Raw genomic sequence first — 24311 nt, forward strand, 5'->3', positions numbered from 1 at the left:
ACTATCCCGTGACCTTCCCCGTGATGCACTACTACCCCGTGACCTTCCCCGTGATGTACCCTACTACCCGTGACCTTCCCCGTGATGCACCACTACTACCCCGTGACCTTCACCATGAGGCACCACTACTACCCCGTGACCTTCCCCGTGATGCACCACTACTACCCCGTGACCTTCCCTGTGATGTACCACTACTACCCTGTGACCTTCCCCGTGAGGCACCACTACTACCCCGTGACCTTCCCTGTGATGTACCACTACTACCCCGTGACCTTCCCCGTGATATACCACTACTACCCCGTGACCTTCCCCGTGATGCACCACTACTACCCCGTGACCTTCCCTGTGATGCACCACTACCCTGTGACCTTCCCTGTGATGTACCACTACTACCCCGTGACCTTCCCCGTGAGGCACCACTACTACCCTGTGACCTTCCCCGTGAGACACCACTACTACCCCGTGACCTTCCCCGTGATGTACCACTACTATCCCGTGACCTTCCCCGTGATGCACCACTATTCACTAGAATGTAATACGGATCACTCCCTTGATTGTGATTGTTTTTGATTGTTGCCAATAAATACGCGAGGTTGCAGCTGTGCGGGGCGATCGCACTCGCGGCGGTCGTCCCCTGCACCGACGCTCTCTTTCGCAAGCTATCCTGTCTGTGCCTCGTCCTTCTCCTGAATCAACGGGGCCACGGCTGCAGCACTGGGGGCGGTGCCCCGGCAAGATCCAGTAGCTATTCCCTGTTTTTATCTTATTTGACCTCTTACCGTCCTGAGGAACCGTTGACTACTACTTCCTCCTTGGAGTACTTCTCATCTAAGTTGTCCCAACATCACAGCCTTCTTGTTTTTATACTTCTGGCTCTTCCTTCTCAGACTCCTTTCTTAGGTCTTTCTTATCTACTCAACCTCTAGATTTTGTTTCTTTAGGTTTAGCTTTAGGTCTCCCTCTGTCTACATTATATCATTAAGTAACTTCACCCATTTTCATGGGTTTAATTATTCACATATTAATCTCTTTAATGCAGACTTTACTCCTGAGTTTCATTCTGATTTGCATATCCAGTTGCCTACTTGACAAATTCCTCAGCATGTGTCCTGGATGTGTCAATTAATACATCCAAAATGGTATTCCTGAAGTTTCTTTTGCTCGTTCTCACCATCTCAATAAACGGTACCATCAGCTTCTCAATTGCTTAAGCAAAAACCTAGGACTTATTTTATTTCTCCATCTCTTGCTTCCTCCTCCACCCCCTCACCTCTTCTTTCTCTTTCTGCTGCTTCTCTCTTTTTAAACTTTGTACGATGAAAGATTTTGAATACACACAAAAACTGGCAGAGTCACGCGCCCCCGTGTATACATCATCCAGCCTCAACACAACCATCAAGCCATGGTCAGTCCTGCCCCATCCATAGCCTCATCTGCTTTCCCCTTCCACCCTGGGTATTGTTTTGAAGTAAACCCTAGACATGTCTGTTCATCTGTAAATATTTTAATATATTTCTTTAAAAGATACGTAACAAAAAATATAACCAGAATATTATTACACTTAAAAAAGTCTAACACAATTCCTAGGACTCATTTTTTGAGTTTCTTTTTCCCTTACTCCCATATCCAAGCTATCTCCAAGTCGCACCAGCTCTGCTTCCAGATTTATCTTTATTTCACGCACTTCTAGCACCTCCACGGGCACAGAGCAGGCCCCAACCCTGGTCTGTCTGGCCCATTACAATAGCCTCGTTACTGGTTTCCCCACGGCCACCCCCTACTTAAAATCCTGTAGTGAATTCCTATCACCATTAGCATAAAATCCAAAATCCTTATGGAGGCCCAAAGGCCCTGCAGATCTAGCCTCTGGCCGCTTCACCCCATTCTACGCTCGCCAAGCTTGAGCTATGCAATCTTTCACTTCTCACACTCTCTCCCTTCTCTTTGCTTCGGTGCCTTTGAGCTTGTCATTTTCTTTGCCTACTATGCTCTCTTTCCTTGCAGCAGTCCCCTCCTCTCTCCTGCCTACTTAACTTTTCCTTAACTTTCAGGTCTTAGAGTGAAAGCATCCCTTCCCTTCCCCCATCTAGGTCAAGAACTCTGAGCTCAGTTTGTAATTACTATTTGTTGCTGTTATTATCTGATTAGTTTCTGACAATAAGCTCCATATGAGCAAGGATTATGTCTTTTTTCCTTATCATCATATGTCCAGCACCTAGCGTGGTGCCTGGCAAGTAGTAGACACTGCAAATGAGACAGATAAACTAAAGGGACCCTTTTCCTGCTTCTATTCTTGGTAGGACCTACACCCCTGCCTTACACATGCTTTATAGAACAGATAATGTGTGTCCTCCTTATAAAGGTCAAGGAGTTAATGATATCTTTGGACTCTTCCCGCACAACAGGTAACATCTAAGGAGTGACCGGGTGGGCTTGTCAGAAGCATTTTCCAGCTTGTATTTGATTCGCATCCTGCGCCAGCCAAAGATCCTCTTGGCTGGTCCTGCGTGACCCCCTCCTCCTTCTGGTCTTTGGACCCAGCCAGCCTGCATCAAAAACTCATGTGATCAATAAACAACAAAAAATTTTATCACAATTTATAATTGAAAATTTTTGTCAACATTTTAAAGCCTGCTATTTCCTCTAGTGAATTAACTCTACATTGTCAGAAAGCGTATTTTCCTCTTCATTGCCATATATACTCAGGGCCATTTCTAGTGTCGGTCTCAGAGATGACTCAACACATATTTATTGGATGGATGAATAAAGGTCCATATCACTGATAAAGGGTCCATTTCATTGATAAATATCTGTATCATTGAGGATCTTGTATGCCAACCTAAGGACTTTGGATCTTATCCTATAGGAAATGGGAAGGAGTCATATGGTCTGATGTCTTGTTGGAAGCATCTCTCTGATGACTGGATTTACAGGAAAAAAGACTGGAGCCTGGGAGACCAGCTGAGAGACGATTTGCATTGACATCAGCTGTAGAAACATATTTTTTTAGATATATCTCCTTCGGCAAGGGAAACAAAAGCAAACTTAAACTATCAGGATGACATCAAAATACAAAGCTTTTGCACAGCAAAGGAAACCATCAACAAAACAAAAAGACAACCCACTGAATGGGAGAAGATATTTGCAAATGATATATCTCATAAGGGGTTAATGTCCAAAATACATAAGGAATTTATACAAGTCAATGCAAAAAACAAAAACAAAAACAAAAAAAAAAACAAAACACAAATAATCCCATTAAAAAGTCAGAAGTTATGAATAGACATTTTCCCAAAGAAGACATCCAGATGGCCAAAAGACACATGAAAAGATGCTTAACATCACTCATCATCAGGGAAATGCAAATCAAAACCACACTGAGATATTATCTCACACCTGTCAGAATGGCTAAATCAGAAACCTAAGGAAAAAGCAAATGTTGGTGAGGATGTGGAGAAAAAGGAACTTTTGTGCACTGTTGGTGGGAATGCAAACTGGTGCGGCCACTGTGGAAAACAGTATGGAAGTTCCTCAAAAAATTAAAAGTAGAACTACCATATGATCCAGTAATTCTACTACTGGGTAGTTACCCAAAGAAAATAAAAACACTAATTCAAATGGTATATATGCCCCTATGTTTATTGTAGCATTATTTACAATAGCCAAGATATAGCAGCAACCCAAGTTTCCAAAGATAGATGAATGGATAAAGAGGCTGTGAGATATATATATATATATATATATATATATATATATATATATATACTCATATAATACACACACACAATGGAATATTATTCAGCATTTAAAAGAATGGGATCTTGCCATTTGCAACAACGTGGATGGACCTAGAAGGTATAAGCGAAGTAAGTCAGAGAAAGACAAATACCCTATGATTTCACTCATGTGGGGAATTTAAGAAACAAAACAGATGAACAAAGAAAAAAAGATGCAAACAAAAAACCAGACTCTTAAATATAGAGAATAGACTGATGGTTGTGGGGGGTGGGGGGGTTTGGGGGTAGGGGTGAAACAGATAAAGGGGATTAAAAGTACTCTTATCGGGGCGCCTGGGTGGCGCAGTCATTAAGTGTCTGCCTTTGGCTCAGGTGTGATCCCAGCGTTCTGGGATCGAGCCCCACATCAGACTTCTCCACTAGGAGCCTGCTTCTTCCTCTCCCACTCCCCCTGCTTGTGTTCCCTCTCTCCCTGGCTGTCTCTCCCTCTGTCAAATAAATAAATAAAAATCTTAAAAAAAACAAGTACTCTTATCATGATAAGCATGGAGTACTGTATAGAATTGTTGAATCACTGTATTGTACACCCGGAACTACTATAACACTGTATATTAATTATATTGGAATTACATAAAAATTAGAAGAGATTAAAAAAGAGAGATGATTTACAACAGTCCAGTGAATGGATAATGAAAAATGGAGCTGTAGTGGGGACAGAGACAAGATTTATATAGGAGGTGGTAAGAAGTAGTATTTTATTTTTCATTTACAAAATTTGGGTAAAATATGCATAATATACATAAATGTTACGATTTAAATCAACTTTAAGTGTATAATTAGCAGCATTCATTTCATTCCCATTATTGTGCAATCATTGCCACCGTCCATCCCCAGAACTTCTTGTTTTTTTTCTTTTTAAGATTTTACCCACTTATTTGACCGAGAGAGAGAACACAGTCGGGGTGGTGGGGGGAGCAGCAGGCAGAGGGAGAGCAGGGAGCCCAATGCGGGACTTGATCTCAGGACCCCAGGACCACGACCTGAGCCGAAGGCAGACGCTTAACTACAGACGCTTATTTATTTATTTGGGGGGGGGAAGGGGCAGGGAGCTCTCAAGCTGACTCCTCTCTGAGGGCATAGCCCCAGGCTGGGTCAATCTCAGGACCCTGAGATGAGGGCCTGAACTGAAACCAAGAGTCAGACGCGTAACTGACTGGGCCACCCAGGCGCCCTGTGAACATTTGTAGTTCTTAACAGGCTGCTCTGAGACTTCTGGCTCTGGTCACTGGAGGCAATTTACCAGAGTAAGGACTTTTTTTTTTTTTTTTTTTTTTTTTAAGATGGTGAATTTGGTTTTGGCATGCTGGCTTGAAGGTGATATGTCCAATGAGCAGTTAAATATGTGAATCTGGAATTCTGAAGAGCATTTCAGGCTAGAGATAAATACTGGAGACCCATTAGCATAGAGGTTGGCTCCGGTTTGGAACTCTATTCCAGCAACTCTTCCTGTCCTCTCTGATTCAGTTGGATACATTGTAATTCCCCCAAGCCAAGGTCCCGGGAGCCATTCTTCACCCTCCTGTTCTCTCACTCCCGTCCGCATTCAATTCATCACTAAATCTTGCCGGGTACTTCCAAACTCCTTCTCAACACATCTTGAATCTGTCTCTCTCATCCCAACCGCCACTGCTGTAAATTCAGGCCCATGTCATCTGGTTTCTGGACCATGAAAACAGCTGTCCAGTTTTGTCACCTTCAAATCCATTCTCCACACAGTCGCCAAACATGATTTACCTAAAACACAAACATCACCATGCCATGCCCTTATTTAAAAATCTGAATTGTTTCCTCCTTGTCGTCCACAGGATAAAGTCCAAGCTGCTTGCCACGGCAGGAAGGCCTTCTGTGATCAGCCCCTGGCTGACACCTCAGCCTCTTCTCTGAGGTCTTCTCCTTCGCTGACGTGCTTTGACAACCCCAAGGGTGTGCGGCTCCCCTGCTACCCAGCTGTTTCGTGCTGGAGCCTCTGCTGGGCGGGTCCCCTACGCCTCACTTGGCTCACCGCTTCTGTTCGTTAGCTCCACTCAGGCTCTCCTTTGCCCAGAATGGCTTTCCTGCTGCCTCCCCGATTCTGATACTGTCCTGGGCCTCTTTTCCCTCACACTGTATACAGATACTATTGTTGTACGTACCATATGGTGCCAAAAATACCTATTTACGTGTCTGTCTCCTTTAAAAGCCCATTGGCTTATGGAGCACAGGGACTATGTCCCTATAGCCTCAGCACAGTAATAACCAGTCTTGTTTGCAGAATGAATGAATGCTGTAAAGGAACCAGATGTGTGAGTAGTGAACAAAACACACATAGGAGACTTTTAAAGCAAGTTTTTATTTAAATTCCAGTTAGTTAACATACAGTATAATATTAGTTTCTGGTGTAGTAATTCAACACGTATATATAACATCCAGTGCTCATCACAACATACAGGACACTTGTATGTGAAATTCAAAGCAGTATTGCATGTGATTAGTGCAAAATATGCATGGGACAGACTCCAAATTCTGCGGGCTGGAGCGAACTGCGAGGGAACAATTTCTCCTCTTCCCTTGGTGACGTTAGGGCTGTTGTTACTGTGAAATATTTTTTTTTAATTTTGCAAAATGACAATAGTTAGTATTCTAGAAACTTGCTACTCACAGTGTAGTCCCTGGACCAACACTATTGGCTTCATCTGAGTATTTCTTAGAACTGCAGTCTTGGGCCCCATCCCAGACCCGGTGAATCTAAAGCCGCATTTCAACAAGGTCCCCAGGTCATTCCTATGTGTATTCAAGTTTGAGAAGCACTATCTTAAGAAATCACTTTATTGTCTGAAAAGGGGTCTGAAGCCTGTGAGCTCAGGTCCTTAGTCCCTCTCACTCTTCCAGGAAGCAGTGCTGTGCAGGGCTTAGCTGGCTGGACGTTCCAGAGCTTGACCTCAGGGAGGAGTGGTGGCAAAGGACCCGATCTAGCAGCGATGCCCACATAGTCAGGCCTAGAGACCGAGCCCCTCACAGGTGGGGTCAAACAGGAGCTGTCTGGGGCCTGAGACCAGGCTTGGGTAAATAGGACCAAACGGAGTCTGGCCACGATTGGGCAGGGAGGTGTGGCAGGAGGACCTGGATGGAAGATCAGGGGCCTGGTCAGTGAGCAATGGTCAGGGCCAGAGGATCAGATGAGCCCATTCCTGGGGTTGGGGCAGGGACTGGGGCTGGGTGCTCAGCTTCCGGAACAGGGCAAAGTGCAGGCTTGGAGTAAGGGTCAGAACGGCGAGTGTAAACAGCTACTGGCTAACCCAGAGCGATGATTTACCTTTTGAAGGCGTGGCTGTGCTAAAGTGTCTTGTTTTAGCCTGCAGCCGGCAGACTTTCACCTTCGGTCTCCTGTGCTCATAAGGACAACTGACAGGGAGCCGGAGGGGGTGGGGGGGCAGAGTAGCTGGGGCCCGCCAGCACCCCAGTGTGCTCTTGTTAAATATATATTTGTTGTGTAACTCCTGCGTGTACCCTCTTAGGTTCAAATGTGATGTATTGGTATATCACAGCAAAAATCATGGAAGCCATCAGATACGTGTTAGAATGCACACCGTGATGTGTGCTAAGGATCGACACTTGCCCTTTCCTTCTGTCAGGGAACAGAGTTGTGGATGAGAATTTGGACCTTGCACCTGGCCTGGGAGGGCTGAGGGACCAAGTAGAGGTACTGCGGGCTTGGGAAGAAGGCAAGTGTTCCTTAGCTCAGTCCTGTTAGGGTTATAAATTTGAAGGAATAGGGTCAAGATCTTAATATCAGGACAATATATGCCTTTAAAAAAAGATTTTATGCATTTATTTATTAGAGAGAAAGAGACAGAGAGCAAGCAAGTGGGCATATGAGCCGGGGGCAGGGTGAGGAGGGTCAGAGAGAGAGGGAGAGAATCCCAAGCAGATGTCCCCTGAGCATGGAGCCTGATGTGCGGCTCACGACCCTGAGATCATGGCCTGGGTGGAAATCAAGAGCTGGACGCTTAACCGACAGAGCAACCCAGGAGCCCCAGTATATGGTTTCCTAATATGAAACTAGATTTTATGGATTTGGGAGAAAAATTAACCCTCACTAGGATCAGGTATGCTTGCTTTTGAGTAAGGGACAGGCGGGGCTAGGTAGGGAGAGAGAGCTGTGTGATCAGGCTTACAGAAATCCCCAAAATGTGGAGGTGTGGGGAACCCAGAGATAGGGGACAGATCGGACCACCGTGCCCTAGGCGTGCAGGGTGGGTTGTGTGGGGTGGGTGTCTTTATGATCATCACCTGTGACCAAAAAAGAATAACCAGACCCTAAAAAGGAAGTAAGCCATGGAAGGTGTTATCAACAGAGATGTTAAAGGATTTAAGTTCCTTGGTTAGCTTTTTATAAAAGACCAACCCTAAAGGCCCCGCTGGCAACCCTGTCGGAACCCCTCTCACTCTTGAGAGCTCTCTCTGTATCTTTACTTAATAAACTTCTGTCGCTTTACTCACTCTCCGTTGTCGCGAGATTCATTCTTCAGCTCCGTGAGACAAGGACCTCGCTCCCCCGCTTCACTGTGGGTGAATTGTGAGGAAACCGGCTACGGCGCACGTCTGCTTCATTCATGAAACCAGAGGTAATTCGGATCTGGTAAAATCTGGACAGAGGAAATTTTCTGTTAGCATTTGGCTACAATCTGAAGTTTGAACATGGGTAGAGAGAGAGGAAGGGTCCACAAGAAACCTTTCCTCCTGAAGATCTAGGTCTAGAAGGACTCTTGCTTGTATGATACTAGGGAATGATTTATTTAGATAAAGCATCTCTTCTAGGCTTCTTCTGGACTGCTCTGTAACAGCTCCCTCTTAACAGAGGGGTACAGCACCCCATTAGAACACAGGAGATGATTCCCCCCCCCCCCCCCCAGAGAGGCAGGAGGCCGTGACCAGGGCTGAGACGCCGCTGTGGTTGGGAACCACGTACTTCTCACCTCCTTGGGTTGGTGGGGAGGACTCACCACTTTGATCTGCTGAGCTGTAGGCGGCTCTCCTGGCAACAGAGGATTCATAGTTGGTGCGGCTTAGCTGAATTCTCCCTCCCTCCCACTGGGAAGCAAAGAACTCCCCAGCAGCACAGAAAGGAGGAGCCTTAGTACTAGTGGAACCAGGAAAACTACGGGGCCTGGGCCTTGTATCCATGAAGGGCCTCAAGTATAGCCTTCATCTTATTGCCAAATAAGGTCCCATTGTCTTTGTGTTTATTGATTGTATTCAAAGTTTTGGTTGGTAAAGTACATCAATATTTGAGTAACTCTGTTCTGGCATTTCTTTGTTTTTTATTATACCCAGAGCCTGGAAAATGAAGAGGGCTAGTATTCTCTCAGTCTCTGAGTGGCCCTGCCTGCCACATCCAGGTTGTAGATAGAATGTGAAGTCAGTTATGACAATTATAGAAAGTTACTCATGGTTCTATATGTTGTGAAACACTGTGAAAATTGTATTTCCCCCTTGCAACATAGGCACTAAAAACAATGGAAAACCATGAGTGGTAGTCTTAGGGACCAACTTACTAATACCACAAAAGCTGGGGTCTCACTCCTCACTCATCCCAACAGCTCCAGTCCTACCCAGTTCCTGAGGCACTCCCCGTCAGCGCTGGCCCTGGTCTCCCAACATGGCTATTGCATCCCCGCACCCCAAAAACCGTGGTCATGGGGAAACAGAGGGCTCATCCTGAGGTTTTATGACTCTGGGATCTGGCAAAAGGCAGACGTGAAGTCCTTGAAATCTTTTTTGGTTCCGTTGTTTCTTCAGGACCCACTCCCTTCTGAGACCCCAGGGAACTATGAAGGAAATGTGATAAAAACTAAGGACAGGAGGGGCGCCTGGGTGGCACAGCGGTTAAGCGTCTGCCTTCGGCTCAGGGTGTGATCCCAGCGTTATGGGATCGAGCCCCACATCGGGCTCCTCCGCTATGAGCCTGCTTCTTCCTCTCCCACTCCCCCTGCTTGTGTTCCCTCTCTCGCTGGCTGTCTCTCTCTCTGTCAAATAAGTAAAAATAAAATCTTAAAAAAAAAAAAACAAACTAAGGACAGGAGGAAGTGCTTCTGGAATGGTGGAGTAAAGACCTCTGAAAACATGTTTTTCCATGAAAGCAGTAAGAACACTGACAAAAATTGTCAAAATTGAGTGTTTGAGAACTCTAGAAATTAACCAAAGGCTTACAACCCAATGAGCTTTTTTTTTTTTTTTAAGACAAATGGTGGAATCTCGCAAGTACAGTGAGTTTCGTGGTGTTTTAAGTCTCCCTATTCTTACCGTCTCTCCCCAGCTCCACGTAGCCTTGAAACCAGTGGCGTTGGATCCACAGGAACTGCAAAACCCAGGACCCTAGCAGCTACTGGAAGGGGTAGAATGGGCTTGCGCTCCCAAAAGAGCTGTTTTCCAGAGAATTGTCACTCGTTGACTTGTCGGAAAGATGCCTGGGAAAGCCCCATTTACAGGGCTTCTCTTTATGTGTTCGGTGAGGAAATCCCTACCAGTAGGGCATTGGTTAGATAATCAGCGGCAATATTTAAAAATTGCTGCTGCCTGATGTGGCAATCTTATGGGGCAAACAAGGGGCTGGCTAAAATCTTGAAAGGAGAATTTGGGGATGTCTATAATGGGCTTTGAAAATCTCTTATTCTATCCTGAGGGTCTGGAATGCAAGGTAGCGGTACACAGCTGCACATCTCTCACCTCCGGCTGACCTAGGGAATCCATACAAGCAGGAAATGCAGATGAAGTGGGAGTTGTAAACTGCTGGAAAGTCAAAGCCATGCCACAGCACACACACACGCACACACACAGCGCCTCAGCAAAGCGCGGAGATTTAATGGTCAAGGCACTGAAGGAAATCTCCGTTTGATCATTAGCTCCCTGCTAAGCTGGCCAAGCAGAAACTCAGATGGCCACACGTAACAAAGAATATAGACTTCACAGAATTAGTCCAGGAAAGTCACTAAATAAACAACGGTAACAAACGGCAACAACAAAACTCCCCAAGGATGTGGGAATCTGATTTTTAGAGCTGCCACATAATATTATTTAAAATGTCCAATTTTCAACAAAAAATTATGAGACATGCAAAGAAACAGGAGAGTATGGCCCATCTACAAGGAAAAGGAAAAAAAAAAAGCAATAAATAGGATTGCTAAGGAGGTCCAGATGTTGGACACATAGTATCCTCTTATAATCTTTCTTATTTTTTAAAAAGATTTAATTTATTTATTTGTCAGAGAGAGAAAGAGAGTGTGTGCGAGAGCACAAGCAGGGAGAGCAGCAGGCAGAGGGAGACGCAGGCTCCTTGCTTGCCAGGAGCCTAATGCAGGACTCGATCCCAGGACCCTGGGATCTTGACCCAAGCCGAAGGCAGAGGCTTAACCGACTGAGCCACCCAGGCACCCCTAATCTCTTTTTAGTTCTGTAAGTTTAGTAGTGATAGCTTCTCTTTCATTCCTGATTTTAATACTTTTATTCTTTTTCTTGGTCAGTCTAGCTGGATGTTTGTCCACTTTGTTGATCTTTTCAAAGACTCAACTTTCTGTTTTGCTGATTTTCTCTATTTTTAAAAATTCCCACTTCATTTATTTCAACTTAATGTCTATTATTGCCTTCACTATAGAGTGAATGCCATATTCCTATAAAATATTTTTCTTGGTCTCCATAATAACTTCTGTTTTAACCTCTATTTTTGCCTGATATTACTAGAGACACCTAACAACAAATACAGGAAGCCAAACCTGGCGGAACTGGAGGCAGAAATAGACAATGAACAGTAATTTCTGGAGACGTCCACATTCCACTTCCAATAATGGACAGGACAGCTAGGAGGAAGATCAACTGAGAAATAGAGCAGATGAACACCACTATAAACCAGCCAACAAGTGCTGGATGTGGAGAAATTAGAACCATTATTTATTGCTGGTCTGAACATAAAAGGGTGCAGTTATTTTGAAAAACTGGCAACTTGTCAAACTACTAAACTTAGAGCTATCATATAACCCAACCATTCCATCCTTAGGGTTATGCCCAAGGGAGTTAAAACCAAATGTCCACACAAAAGCTTGTACATGAAAGCTCATAGCAGAATTATTAATAATAGCCCCAAAGTGTAAACAACCCCATGTCTATAAACTGATGAATGGATAAGTAAAATATGGTATCTCCATATAATGGAATATTACTTGGCAATAAAAAGGGTTGAAGTACTGATGATATGGACAAAACCTGAAAAAATTATGTGGAATGAAAGAAACGAGGCACAAAAAACCCCCCATACTTTGCATGATTCTATAATATAAAATGTCCATAATAGGCAAATCCATAAGAAAAATACCAGATTACTTATTGCCAGAGGCTGGGGGAAAAGGAGAACAGGGAGTGACTGCTTTGGCACCTGCAGTTACTTTCCGAAATGATGAAGATGTTCTAAACTTAGATAGTGGTGATGGTTACACAGCCCTGTGAGTATACTAAGAAACAAACACAGCAAACGCTGAATTGCATATTTTTTTTAAAAGATTTTATTTATTTATGTGACAGAGAGACAGCCAGTGAGAGAGGGAACACAAGCAGGGGGAGTGGGAGAGGAAGAAGCAGGCTCCCAGCGGAGGAGACCGATGTGGGGCTCGATCCCAGAACGCCGGGATCACGCCCTGAGCCGAAGGCAGACGCTTAACGACTGCGCTACCCAGGCGCCCCGTGAATTGCATATTTTAAATAAATGAATTTTTATAGTCTATAAATTATACTTCAATAAAGCTATAAAAATAATAAAAATAAAACGAGGTCCCTTCTTTGCCTCTCCACATTAAAAAGAAAATAGGAGCAATGATTTCTACTGTGGGATCAGTGGTTCTCAGCGATTTTGTCCCCTGAGGGACATTTGGCTATATCTGAAGACATTTTGTTTGTCACTGTTTTGGGGAAGGGTGCTCCTGGCGTCTAGTGGGTAGAAGCCGGGCATGCTGGGAAACATCCTAGGATGCACAGGACATTCACCAAAGAATTATCTGGCCCCAACCATCAGTAGAGCCAAGGTTGAGATCAAGCCTAGATCAAGCTGTATCAAGACGGAGCGGGTGCACCCCACCTCTCCCCACAAACCCCGAGGTCCTTTGGTGTGATGGCCTCTCCTGTGTTGAGGGCAGTTATTACAACCCATCCTGGGTAACTCACTCTCAAGGCAATGCAAGGATGTGAACCACAGTCCTCTCTCTAGGGGTGTCCTGGGGCAAAGTTTCTGTCTGGTCCTGGCTCCGAGAATAATTGTACTGCCCTGAGTAGCCTGTCTCTGTTTTATCTCTTGGACACCATGAACTCTGGAACTGATCAGGCTTTCCTTTCTCGATTGGCTGCCAAACTGTTTTGGCCAGACTTGTGGCTTCCCCTTAAGAAGGGCATGGGTCTTCCATTTTGGTTTTTAGTTTCGTTCCTGGCTCCATCTTACATCCCTACCTTTCTTTTTCTTTTTTAAAAAATTTCCTTTCTTTCTATTTCTTTCCTTTGTTCCCACATTTAGCTTTTGCCATCTTGTGGTGTTCAGTCTGTCCTGGTGAGGTCTTCACGTTGTGCGACAAGAACCAAGACGGGACATTAACACATGGAAGTAGTGAGTCTCTCTGCAGCTCTGGGGTGGAAGTGGGAGGGAGGAGGCAGATGATCCGCTGGAGTTGTGGTGGTGTTACAGGGGCATAGTGAAGACTGTGGGCAGGGAGCAATGACCATCCCCAAAGGGTTCACTGGTCCATGTTCCAGAAGCCAGGTTCAGTGGTGAGGTCATGAGGAAGTAGGGGACCTCTTAGAGGAGGTCAGCTGTTCCTGGTTGCTGTGTGGGATGCTGTGGCCTCTTGGTGTTGGAAGGAGCTGGGCTTTCAGAGGTCACGTAACCAATGTGGGGACAGAGCTGGTAGGAGAGGGGGCCCCATGATGGGCAGGACTGGGTGGCGCATTAGGGTGTCCTGGACCGGGAGCCAGGGATTTGGCTTCTAGGTTTCAAGTCCCAGTTCCACTCTTGATGGACAAGTGACTTTGTTGTCACATGGTTCCTTAGTTTTCCCATTGTTAGAACACGGGAGTAATGGCTGTTAGGCCTGTCGTGGGGTCGATGTGAGGACGGAATGAGATAATGACAGGAAATTGCTGAAGAGTTCTATTCATTGCTAGGCTGCCAACTTTTTCCTTTTTTTAAACGTTGAGGGACAAAAGTCATCGGGGAACTGTGGTGGCTGTGATTACTGCTGTGCTCGCCGAGTCGTGATCCTTTGGAGCAGGAAATTGCTGTTGCAGAGGCCCTGGGGACGGTGGAGCTGGGAAGCAGGCCTGAGGGAAACGGAGAGACACGGCTGACATGAGGGAATTAATTAAAACTCTCACAAAACCCACGGGGAGAAAGCCTTTGTTAATAATGCCATACATACATCTGGGGGGTTGCAAGTTCCCACTTAGGCTTTTAAAGTGAGAAGTGTCTCGTGGGGTTGGAGAGGCCGGTCCTGGGCCCCCGCCTCTTTCTCTTGGGAACTCTTAGCACCTATGAGATCTTCGCTCACCAGTTTTCCCTACAAAGAGAAAGCTTGCCTCAGGAAGGTCAAGAAGGTCGGGGGTTCAGGGTGAATGGAGTTCCTAGACTTTGTGTTCTTTCATGATCTCTACAGGGAAGCCCTAGTTTCTTGGGTCTAATTGTGATGTCTTCAGTGGCACCTTGAGGTCAGTTTCATCGTCTGACCTTTGTGGGGTTGGCCAACAGTTCATTTTCCTTCTCCTTGGCTCTCCTCATGTCCCCCCATGAACACACCCCCCAGATGCCGCAGCCAACCGATTTCTATTTGCACCTGAATAAACACGTGACCAAGAAAGCCCTCTCCTTGCCCTTGAGGTCTGTGACAGGAGGGCCTCCTGAGTCTTCCGTTCACTGCAAGTGAACACTTGAACACTTTCAAGGTATTTTTCCTTTAGTCCCATACTTTCTCCAATCTTGGTATCCTTTTTCCTTATGGTTTTGAAATTTTACTGTCTTCCCAGGCCAGGGTGGAAATGGATGTAGTAAACTCACCTCTATCTCTCTGATTCATGGGGCACAACGCTGGTTTTGATCCTACACCAGACATTGTGCTACGTGTTTTCAAACACTTTGTTCCTGAATTCTCACAACAACCCCAAGAGGTAAGAATTATCTTTATTTTACAGGTGAGAATATCAAGTCTCTGAGAGGTTCAACAACATGCCCACGGCACTCACCCACTTGTAGGTGGTGAAGCCAGGAATCTTTTTTTTTTTTAAATCTTCTTGACGTAGTTTATTTTTTTATTTTTATTTTTTTATAATAATTTTTTATTATGTTATGTTAGTCACCATACAGTACATCCCTAGTTTTTGATGTAAAGTTCCATGATTCATTAGTTGTGTATAACACCCAGTGCACCATGCAATACGTGCCCTCCTTACTACCCATCACCAGTCTATCCCATTCCCCCACCCCCCTCCCCTCTGAAGCCCTCAGTTTGTTTCCCAGAGTCCATAGTCGCTCATGGTTCATTCCCCCTTCTATTTACCCCCCCTTTCTTCTTCCCTTTCTTCTCCTACTGCTCTTCCTCCTTCTTATGTTCCATAAATGAGTGAAACCATATGATAATTGTCTTTCTCTGCTTGACTTATTTCGCTTAGCATAATCTCCTCCAGTGCCGTCCATGTTGCAGCAAATGTTGAGAGATCGTTCTTTTTGATGGCTGAGTAATATTCCATCGTATATATGGACCACAGCTTCTTAATCCAGTCATCTGTTGAAGGGCATCTTGGCTCCTTCCACGATTTAGCTATTGTGGACATTGCTGAAGCCAGGAATCTAACCTGGAAAGTGATCAGTGGCAGGCAGTTGAGGTAGAAAGGGCATGGGATTGGGTCAGAGCTTGGGTTGGAATCCTGGCTGGGTCACTGACTAATGGGCCCTGGAACAAGTCAGACGCATCGCCTCTCTCTCGCCTCAGCGTTGGTATCTGTAAAGAGGTGACCGTCGTGCTTGGCTCACGAGGGGGATGATGGGTGTAGCTGAAGTGGACACTCAGCCCCGTGCTAAGCTCAGGGGCTGCTCAGGCAATGCCATGGTCACAGCTGCACGGTGGGTAGCACCCCTCTGCTGGCGCCCACTGCTCCCCACCTCCTGGGGTTTGAGCCTTCAGGTAACCCCATTCCCTTGAGCAAATGGACACATTGGTCCCTTGTCTTGCGGGCCTCTCCATCGGGCCGCTCACAAATGGCAGATGCCCTCCCTCTGAGTGAGAGAGAGGGAGAAAAACTGAAGTCACAGTCTTTTTGTAATCAGGATCTCTTCAGGCTAGAATTACTGACTCACTCCTAACTGTGCACAGCCAAAGTGATGGGATGTCACTTTCGAGATTAGGTCACAAAAAGACTGTGACTTCAGTCTTGCTCACTCTCTCTCACTCTCTCCTTTGCTCCCTTCCTTGGAGGTGTGAGCTGCCCTGTGAAGATGTCCACGTGGTCAGGGATTGATGTCCCCAGGCAGTAAGCACCTAAGGCCTGCCAACTGCCCCGTGAGTCAGCTTGGAAGCACACCCTTCTCCCCTGTGGAGCCTTGAGAGAAGGCAGCCCAGTTGACATCTTTTTTTTTTTTTTTTTAAGATTTTATTTATTTATTTGACAGAGAGAGAGACAGCCAGCGAGAGAGGGAACACAAGCAGGGGGAGTGGGAGAGGAAAACGCAGGCTCCCAGCGGAGGAGCCTGATGTGGGCTCGATCCCATAACGCTGGGATCACGCCCTGAGCCGAAGGCAGATGCTTAATGACTGAGCCACCCAGGCGCCCCAGCCCAGCTGACATCTTAATTACAGTCTTGTGAGAGCCACAGGCACCCAGCTAATTCATACCTGGACTCCTGCCTGCGAAACCATGAGATAACAAATATTTGTTGTTTCAAGCTACTAAGTTTTGAGGTAATACTACATGGAAGACTGTGGGGTGATGTGGTTTCTATGGGAGAATGGGGGGAGATTTCTCAGTGGTGCGTCTGTGCTGGGTCTGGAAGGGTAGACAGGATATGAACTTGAGGAGCAGGCAGATAAAGATTCTCAAGCAGGGGAACAGCTAATTGGAGTTTTCCAGGAATGTGAAATCTGGTTTGGTGGAAATCCCCTCACCTACATCCATAGGTGGATGAAAACATCCTACTTGAGGCAGGAGTGGCTCTTCTCTGTCAACGGTATGTGTCTGCATAGGGCCTGTGGTCTTTGTGCTTGGCTGCTTGCCATCTTGCCCTCGAGTGCTCTGGCATGAGCTTGCCGGCACTAGGGCACCCCCACCTCGGCGGCATCGGGAAAGTTCCTCCCTTGTCTCTGGCCATGTTTCCCCTCTCCTGCCAGTCCTGCCTTTTCTACCAGCTCTGTTCTGTCTCAGTTCGCCTGCTTCCCCATCCACAGGATCCATGTAGAGGCTCAGACGTGGAGTTCTGTGCTGAAGAAGGAACATGGAAGAGGCTACGCTTCTTGGTTGGGGGATGTCCTATTTTGGTCCCCTGGGCTTCTTCTCCTGGGAGAGAAAGGGGCTTATGGTTTGAGCTCTGCCTTTTTATAGGATGTTTGACTCCACCCCCCTCCCCGGTGGCCTCACGTGTCCCTTTGAGCCTTGCACACTGCACTTCAGGGAAGTACAGTTGACCCTTGAACAGGGTGGGTTTGAACTACACGAGTCCTGTAGATTTTTCTTAGTACCGTACTATGTGTTTTCTCTTCCTTACGATTTTCTTAGTAACATTTCCTTTTCTCTAGCTCATTTTATCACGAGCATACAGCATATAATACATATAACATACAAAATAGGTATTAGTTGACTATGTTACTGGTAAGGCTTCTGGTCAACAGTAGGTCATCAGCAGTTATGTTTTTTGGGGGTCAAAAGTTATAAGTGAATTTTTGACTGTGTGTGTGGGGAGGTTGGCACTTCTAACCCCCATGTTGTTCAAGGATTGACTGTATACCCCCGGGTTATTGCACCACTGAAGCACCCTTAGTCCCTCAGGGCCCCACTTGTGGGGCCTTACACCACCGATGACTCCTTTCTTCCTTTAAACTCTTTGGTCCAAACTCAAGGCTCTGCAAAGGGGCAGGTGCCAATTTGAGAAGCTCCTGTTACTGGTGGGGCTTACTCTGGGGACTTCATGGCTCCTCTTCCTATGTGTAGGATGGTCCCTGCACACAAAACTGCATACACATGTATGGAACCTACGTGCACCCCCACGGCACACGTGTTCACAGGCACGTGCACGCACGCAGAGTTGCAATAGACAGGTAGGTAAAACAGGCTGAGAGAGGGCATTAGATGGGGAACCTGCCCTCAGCTCTAGCTCTGTCCCTGGGTGACTGTGGAAAAATTCTATCTATCCCTCCTCCATCTTTGTTTCCTCTTCTGTAACATGATGAGAATAGAGCAGATGTCTCCAAGGCATTTTCTTTCTGTGATCTAGATACACACACATTACAGAGACATGTAGGGTAGGCGCTGGGTTTGACAGACTGGGTTTGTAGTGTTCAGTTACACTGGCTTTGGGGGCAGAGAGACCGTGTTTGAGTTCTGGCTCTGCTGCTCTCAGGCTGTGTGACCTTGGACAAGACACTTCATCTCTCTCACTCATTCCTCAACTGTAGGCTGGGATTAATGGAAGCGCCTTGTGTCAGGATCTGGGGAGGTGGTTTATGCAATGATGGCATGACCTGTAAATGACACATGTTATTACTGGTCTCAGCTCTGCCCTTAATTCGCTGAGTTATCTTGGGTAAACCAAATGAGCTTTCCTAGATCTGCTGGAGAAGGTCATTGAAAAGACGTGACCACCGGTTGACCTGTGAGCTGGGCCGCGGTGATCACAGGCTCCTAGCCCCCCCCCCCCCCCCCCCCCGCCGCTCTTGAAATGTGGGTTCCACTTGCCTTTCCTGCTCCCAGGGGCTGCTCCAAGGACACAGCCTTGAGATAGTGATGTGGTGTTGACAGTAGCTGCCTGGTGTACGTGACTGAACCCACTTAGGGCCTCTTTATAAACTCTTAAGACGCAATGGGCAGGTGCAGGGATCCATTCGTCTTGCTGCCGCACAAGACAAGCCTCGTATGTAAGTTCCCTTTGCTTATTAAAACTGCCACCTACCCACCTGGAGTGGCCTCCTCTTTCTTCAGTCTCTCCCTGCCCTCTGAGTACGGGGGCCGGTTTCAGATTTCACCTGGGACGCTCCCTAGCAGGTTACAAACTGAGAAGATCTCAGTTCCCTCTTCTGCAGGTTGAAATTGGAATAAGTAGAAAATCTTCAAAGCCCTTCGCTTTTACTACCCCCAACACAGCTCCCAGACAGGAGCCGACGTCGAAAATGGCTACTCTGAGATTCGCCACAAGGGGGCAATGCGATCCCATTTTGAACGAACTATGGAATCTGGCGCTCTTTAGGAAAAAAAAAAAATCTGCCTTTTTGGGCTCCTTTTCAGACTTCTCACGCCCCCTGCTGTTTTTATTTGTAACTCTTTTAAATTGGAAACTTGCAGAAATGCTCACCATCATAAATCTGAAAACGACCTAAGTGTCCATAGCTGTGCTTCACTCACAGCTTGGGAAATACTCAGAAACATTCACTACTGATCAAATTACAAAATTAAACTATTAATAAAAACATCTCCAAAGGTGTAAGTAGGCATAAATGACTGAAAATATATTAGACACTTAAAAGTATCAAAATATGTCAAAACAAATTTCATCTTTTTCTTCTAATTTTTTTTTCTTTTTTTAAAAAAAGATTTCATTTATTCGCATGCGGGAGAGGGCACAAGCAGGGGAGAGGAAGAGGGAGAGGGAGAAGCAGACTCCCCGCTGAGCTGGGAGCCCAATGGGGCTCTATTCCAGGACCTGGAGATCACGACCTGAGCCAAAGGCAGATGCTTATCCATCTGAGCCCCCCAGGAACCCCTCTTTTAATATTTCATATATATATTTTTTCCTACTGTATGATCATTGGATCAAAAATATATTAAGGGGCATTTGGGTGACTCAGTTGGTTGAGTGAGTGAGTCTTGATTTCTGCTCAGGTCCTGATCCCATGGGTAGTGAGATGGAGCCCCGCGCCTGGAGCCCTGCTCAGCGGGGAGTCGGCCTGAAGATTTTTCTCCTCCTTCTCCCTCTGCACCTCCCCCCACTCACGTGCACACATCTGCTCTCCGTCAAATGAATAAATCTTAAAATATACATAGATACTAAAAAAAAAAAAAAACCCGACATAAAGGAACATAACGAAAACTCCAAGTCTATTCCATTTAGAGCCTATCATTGTTAGTACTTTGGTGTCCATCTATCTGATATATATTTTCTATTGAGAATTTATTTCTTTACCTTGCTTTTATCACTTAATATTTTAAGTGTATTGTTGTATACCCCTTTCCTCTACCAATAAATTAACTTTTAAAAACAAACCTTTTTTTTTTTTCTGGTGCAAAAAATTGTTTTTTTTAAAGCACGGGACAGGACCCATGGGCAGAAAGAGCTACACTAGGGTTGTGAGGAGCAATCGGTTATATACTTCGGAGCTGGGGGAAGGAAAGGAAGTTTCGAAGAGGACTTTCATATGCTAAAGACTCACAGGATCCTGGAGGCCTAGATCTTGTCAAGCTAAGGTTGTTTTTCCCTCTAGCGAAGTATTAACATAAAGACACTAGGCGTTTTCTGGAGGAATGTCATCCTCGGATTGCCTCAAGTATTTGTCAATGGGCTGCAGGTTATAAGGAAATTTAATTTTATCTACATTTCCTTCTCACCTTTGTTCTCCACATCATTCCCCCCTGAACAATTTCGACCCTTAATTCTTTAAGGCTGCTCAGGGTGGAAGGTCTTCTCTTCTGTAACTTCTTCCTGCTGAATAGGGGTGTAGGGATGTCCCCGCCCATGCATCAACACTGGTCAGCTGGGGACCCTTACACAGGAGCTGCCAAAGGCAGAGGCAGCCAGTCCAACATGTATGAACCTCCTTGAGTAGAAAGGATCGTCGTCAGCTGGAAGTCACGGCAGTGAGGGAGTCTTGGCACCCGGCAGGAGACACCGGAAAAGACAACGAAAGAAGGTTAATATGAGAAGCACGGAGCCTGAGGCAGGGCTTGACCCCAGGACCTTGAGGTCATGACCTGAGCTGAATCAAGAGTCAGCTGCTTAACCAACTGAGCCACCCAGAGGCCCCGAGTGTTTCGTATTTCTAACGCTTTCCGCTTTCCGCAGCAGCTGAGGACAGGTTGAATCCCTGGGGTAGCTGGGGAAGTTCTACCAGAAGTCAGGCCTGTTGCTATTTGCAGCAATTTCTTTTTTTTGAGTATTAGCACTATTTTACAAGAGGATTTTGAAAAAGTGCTTCCCTACTTTCCGGGTGCTGTCAAGCAGAAGCCTCGGACCAATTCTGGGAAGGGGCCGCCGGCTGAGGGCAGTCGTGAGGGCGGCAGGCTGAGCAGCTCGGCAGACAGGCACCGGTCAGGGAGCTAGAACACTTGGTTTCTGAGCCCACATTCGTTCGGGCCTTGCAGGGGGACCCTCGATACATCCCAACCCCTCTGCATTGTGGTCTCTCCGTTGTCCTTGGGTGGGATCCAGACCCCAGGCTTGACCGCAGGGAATTCGGAGGTGCTTAGGCATGGTGAAGCGGGGGGAGAAAACTGCTTCCTTCTTCCTGGACCCAGACAAACCTGCCTTCCCCCTCCTTAGCTTCCCCCGCCTACTTTCCCTCCCTCTCCCCTGGGAATCAGGCTCCTGGGGGGCCAGAGCTCCTGGTGATGTGCCTCCGGGGAGGGGCATCCTGAGGGCCAAGGGGACTCATCTGCGGGTAAAAGCACCCCCTGCCTTCTCTCCATAGCCTGTGATGCCGTGTCTTCTCTTTCTGTCTCTTGTTCTCACTCCAGCTCTTCCTCTGCCTCACGGTGGATCTATGTTTCTTCTAGTTTCCTGCCAGCCTTATTTATTCTGTTTGCTCACCCACCTTTCTGCCCATTTTTGCCACCACTTTCTCAAAAGGTAGCTGTTCTACCTGTCCCTGCTCTTGGCTCCTAGAACCCAGTACTCAGTGAATAGAACGACCACCCTGGGGTCTTTCAAGTTCCCAGGCTGGAGGAAGGTCTGCCTTCTCCACTCCCCTGGTTAATCTTTCGGTTCTGAGGGATTTTCTGCGAGGGAATTGCTAGCAGCTCAGGCGCTCACCCATCCTATTCCCGGGAACTGGAATGTTCTTGCAGACTATTTTACGCCTTTCCTGCGGCAGCGGGAGCCTTTGTCTTTGCCGGGGTGGCTTCTGGGGCTGCATGAGCCCCCTCTCAGCTCCTTCCTCCAGCCCGGACTTGAGGACATGGCGGCTGGCAATGGCACAGCAGTAACGGGATTTGTTTTGCTGGGGTTCTCAGGTTTTGGTTCGCTTCGGGGCCCACTGTTTTGGGGAGCAGTTTGCATCTACCGGGTCACCTTGCTGGGCAACTCCCTAATGAACCTCCTCGCTGGCGGACTCTGCCCTGCACTCCCCCATGTACTTCTTCCTTCGCCACTTCTCCCTGGTGGAAACCCTCTACACCACAGCTAGCGTGCCTAGGACGCGGCTGACCCCCTTGCCTCCTGCCCCACCGTCTCACCTGCCAGCTGCTTCACCCAGCTGTATTTCTTTGTCGTCTTTGGCATCGCTGAATGCTGTTTGCTTACCGCCATGGCCTATGACCGCTACGCTGCCATCTCTAGGCCACTGCATTCTACCACCCTGATGAACCGGAGAGCGTGTGCGAGTATGGTGGGGGCCTCCCGCCTCATGGGCATCCTCACGGGTACCACTCACTCCATCTTCATCTTCACTTTGCCCTTCTGTGGTGCCAACACCATCCACCACTTCCTGTGTGATATCCTGCCTGTGCTGAGACTGGCTAGTGCCAGCACCTTCTGGGGTGACGTGGGCAATCTTGCGTCACGACAGCCTTTGTCCTGACCCCCTTCTTACTGATCATAGCCTCCTATGCCTGTATCTTTGTCACCATCCTTGGGGTCGCGACATCGCAGGGACGTCGAAAAGTCTTCTCTACCTGTTCCTCCCACCTGTCTGTGGTCATGCTCTTTTTTGGGACTGGGACCGTTGCCTATATGAGGCCTTGGGCAGGCTCCTCTCAGGACACGGACCAGATACTTGCTCTCTTCTATTTGGTTGTCACTCCGGTGTTCAACCCTTTTGTCTACACTCTGAGGAACAAGGAGGTCACAGGGGCAATGAGACGCCTTATGAAGAGATACCTTTGGAGTCCTTGATTCCGTCGAGTTCTTGGAGATAAGGCCTGATCCTTGGATATTTTCAGAGGAGAGAGAAGCTAGGACCCTGAGACCCCAGGGGTCTGGCCTGCTCTGTGCACCGTGAGAGTGGGATTCCTTGGCCTGCCCAGCTGGAGGGCCCAAGCCACTGACGTCCTGCTCAGAGCTCCGCTTCTGGGAATCTCCTCGTGAGGCCTTGACCTGACTTGTTTGTAGGTGTAGAACTGCAAAAGCATGCACTTGAGGGAAGGTTGAGAGGGAAGACGACTGTGTCCATCTTGTGTGAAGATCGAGCCATTCCTGCTCTGTTCTGAGGCTCAGGGCACCTTCTGGGGCTATGATTCCTGGAGATACCTCTTTCTTCTTCTCCCAGACTCCTCACTGCGAGCCTTTGTTTCTCATATCAGTTGCCTTTGGTACAACAAGAGCTCCTTTACTCCAGGCACGAGGTCTGGTCTGTGTGACTGGATTGGCAGGGAAGGAGCAGGAGTAAGGTCTGGGCTCAGACACTCAGGCACCAAGTCTTGCTTGGTGCTGCTTTAGGTCTGGAAGCGTCTGTCTAGTACATTGCTCCTGATTTAACAGTGGCTATCCTGGGATCCCTGAGACGTTAATATTCAATACTTAGCTTCTTTCTCACCTGCTGCCTGACTTGCTCTTTATTTTCTCCTCTGGTCCTAAGGTAGAAAGGCACATACAATTTCTCTTCCTTGACCAATCAGAAGGTCTGATCTGGCCCCTAAACTCCCAAGATGATGCTTTTGTTTCTTGTAAACTGTCCCCTATTTCTACTTGGAGGCCACATTGGTTTGCTGGCCAGAGAGACCTGGCACCATTTTACTTTTCTTGGGAAGCCAGTTCTTGTTTGTTCATGAATTCTCCTTCAGCAAGAAGCCATAGGAGGGGCCGGTACAAGTGGGGAAAATCACTCTCAAGATACAATAAATGGGGGTCTTTAAAGTAGCATTGATTTTCAGTTTACAAAATTAACATTGTTAATTGCAAAGAATTTTTCATTCAGAAGAAAAGAAAATAACTATTACCATTTTGGTGTTAATGTCCTTGGGAAATTATTGCACTCTGGTTTCCCTCTATATATGTATATAAACGTATTTTTAAAAACTGAAAATGGGATTTTACTGTTTAAGTTGTTCTATAACCTTTATTTTTCACTTTATTAAACTATATTGTGGCACTTTACCATATAG

The 24311-nt window shown here is 46.7% G+C and overlaps 1 protein-coding gene across 1 annotated transcript; it reads left to right on the plus strand.

Annotated features, from left to right (window-relative positions):
* Nucleotides 1-84: 84 nt before the first annotated feature.
* On the plus strand, nucleotides 85-23103 carry LOC113255871 (olfactory receptor 9-like). Its single transcript, XM_026499610.2, is given in 5 exon segments — nucleotides 85-279; nucleotides 22154-22314; nucleotides 22316-22407; nucleotides 22410-22763; nucleotides 22766-23103. Coding segments are annotated over 5 exon segments (1140 nt in total).
* Nucleotides 23104-24311: the final 1208 nt, after the last annotated feature.

The sequence above is a fragment of the Ursus arctos genome, unplaced genomic scaffold (assembly GCF_023065955.2).
Source record: "Ursus arctos isolate Adak ecotype North America unplaced genomic scaffold, UrsArc2.0 scaffold_21, whole genome shotgun sequence".
NCBI lineage: Eukaryota > Metazoa > Chordata > Mammalia > Carnivora > Ursidae > Ursus > Ursus arctos.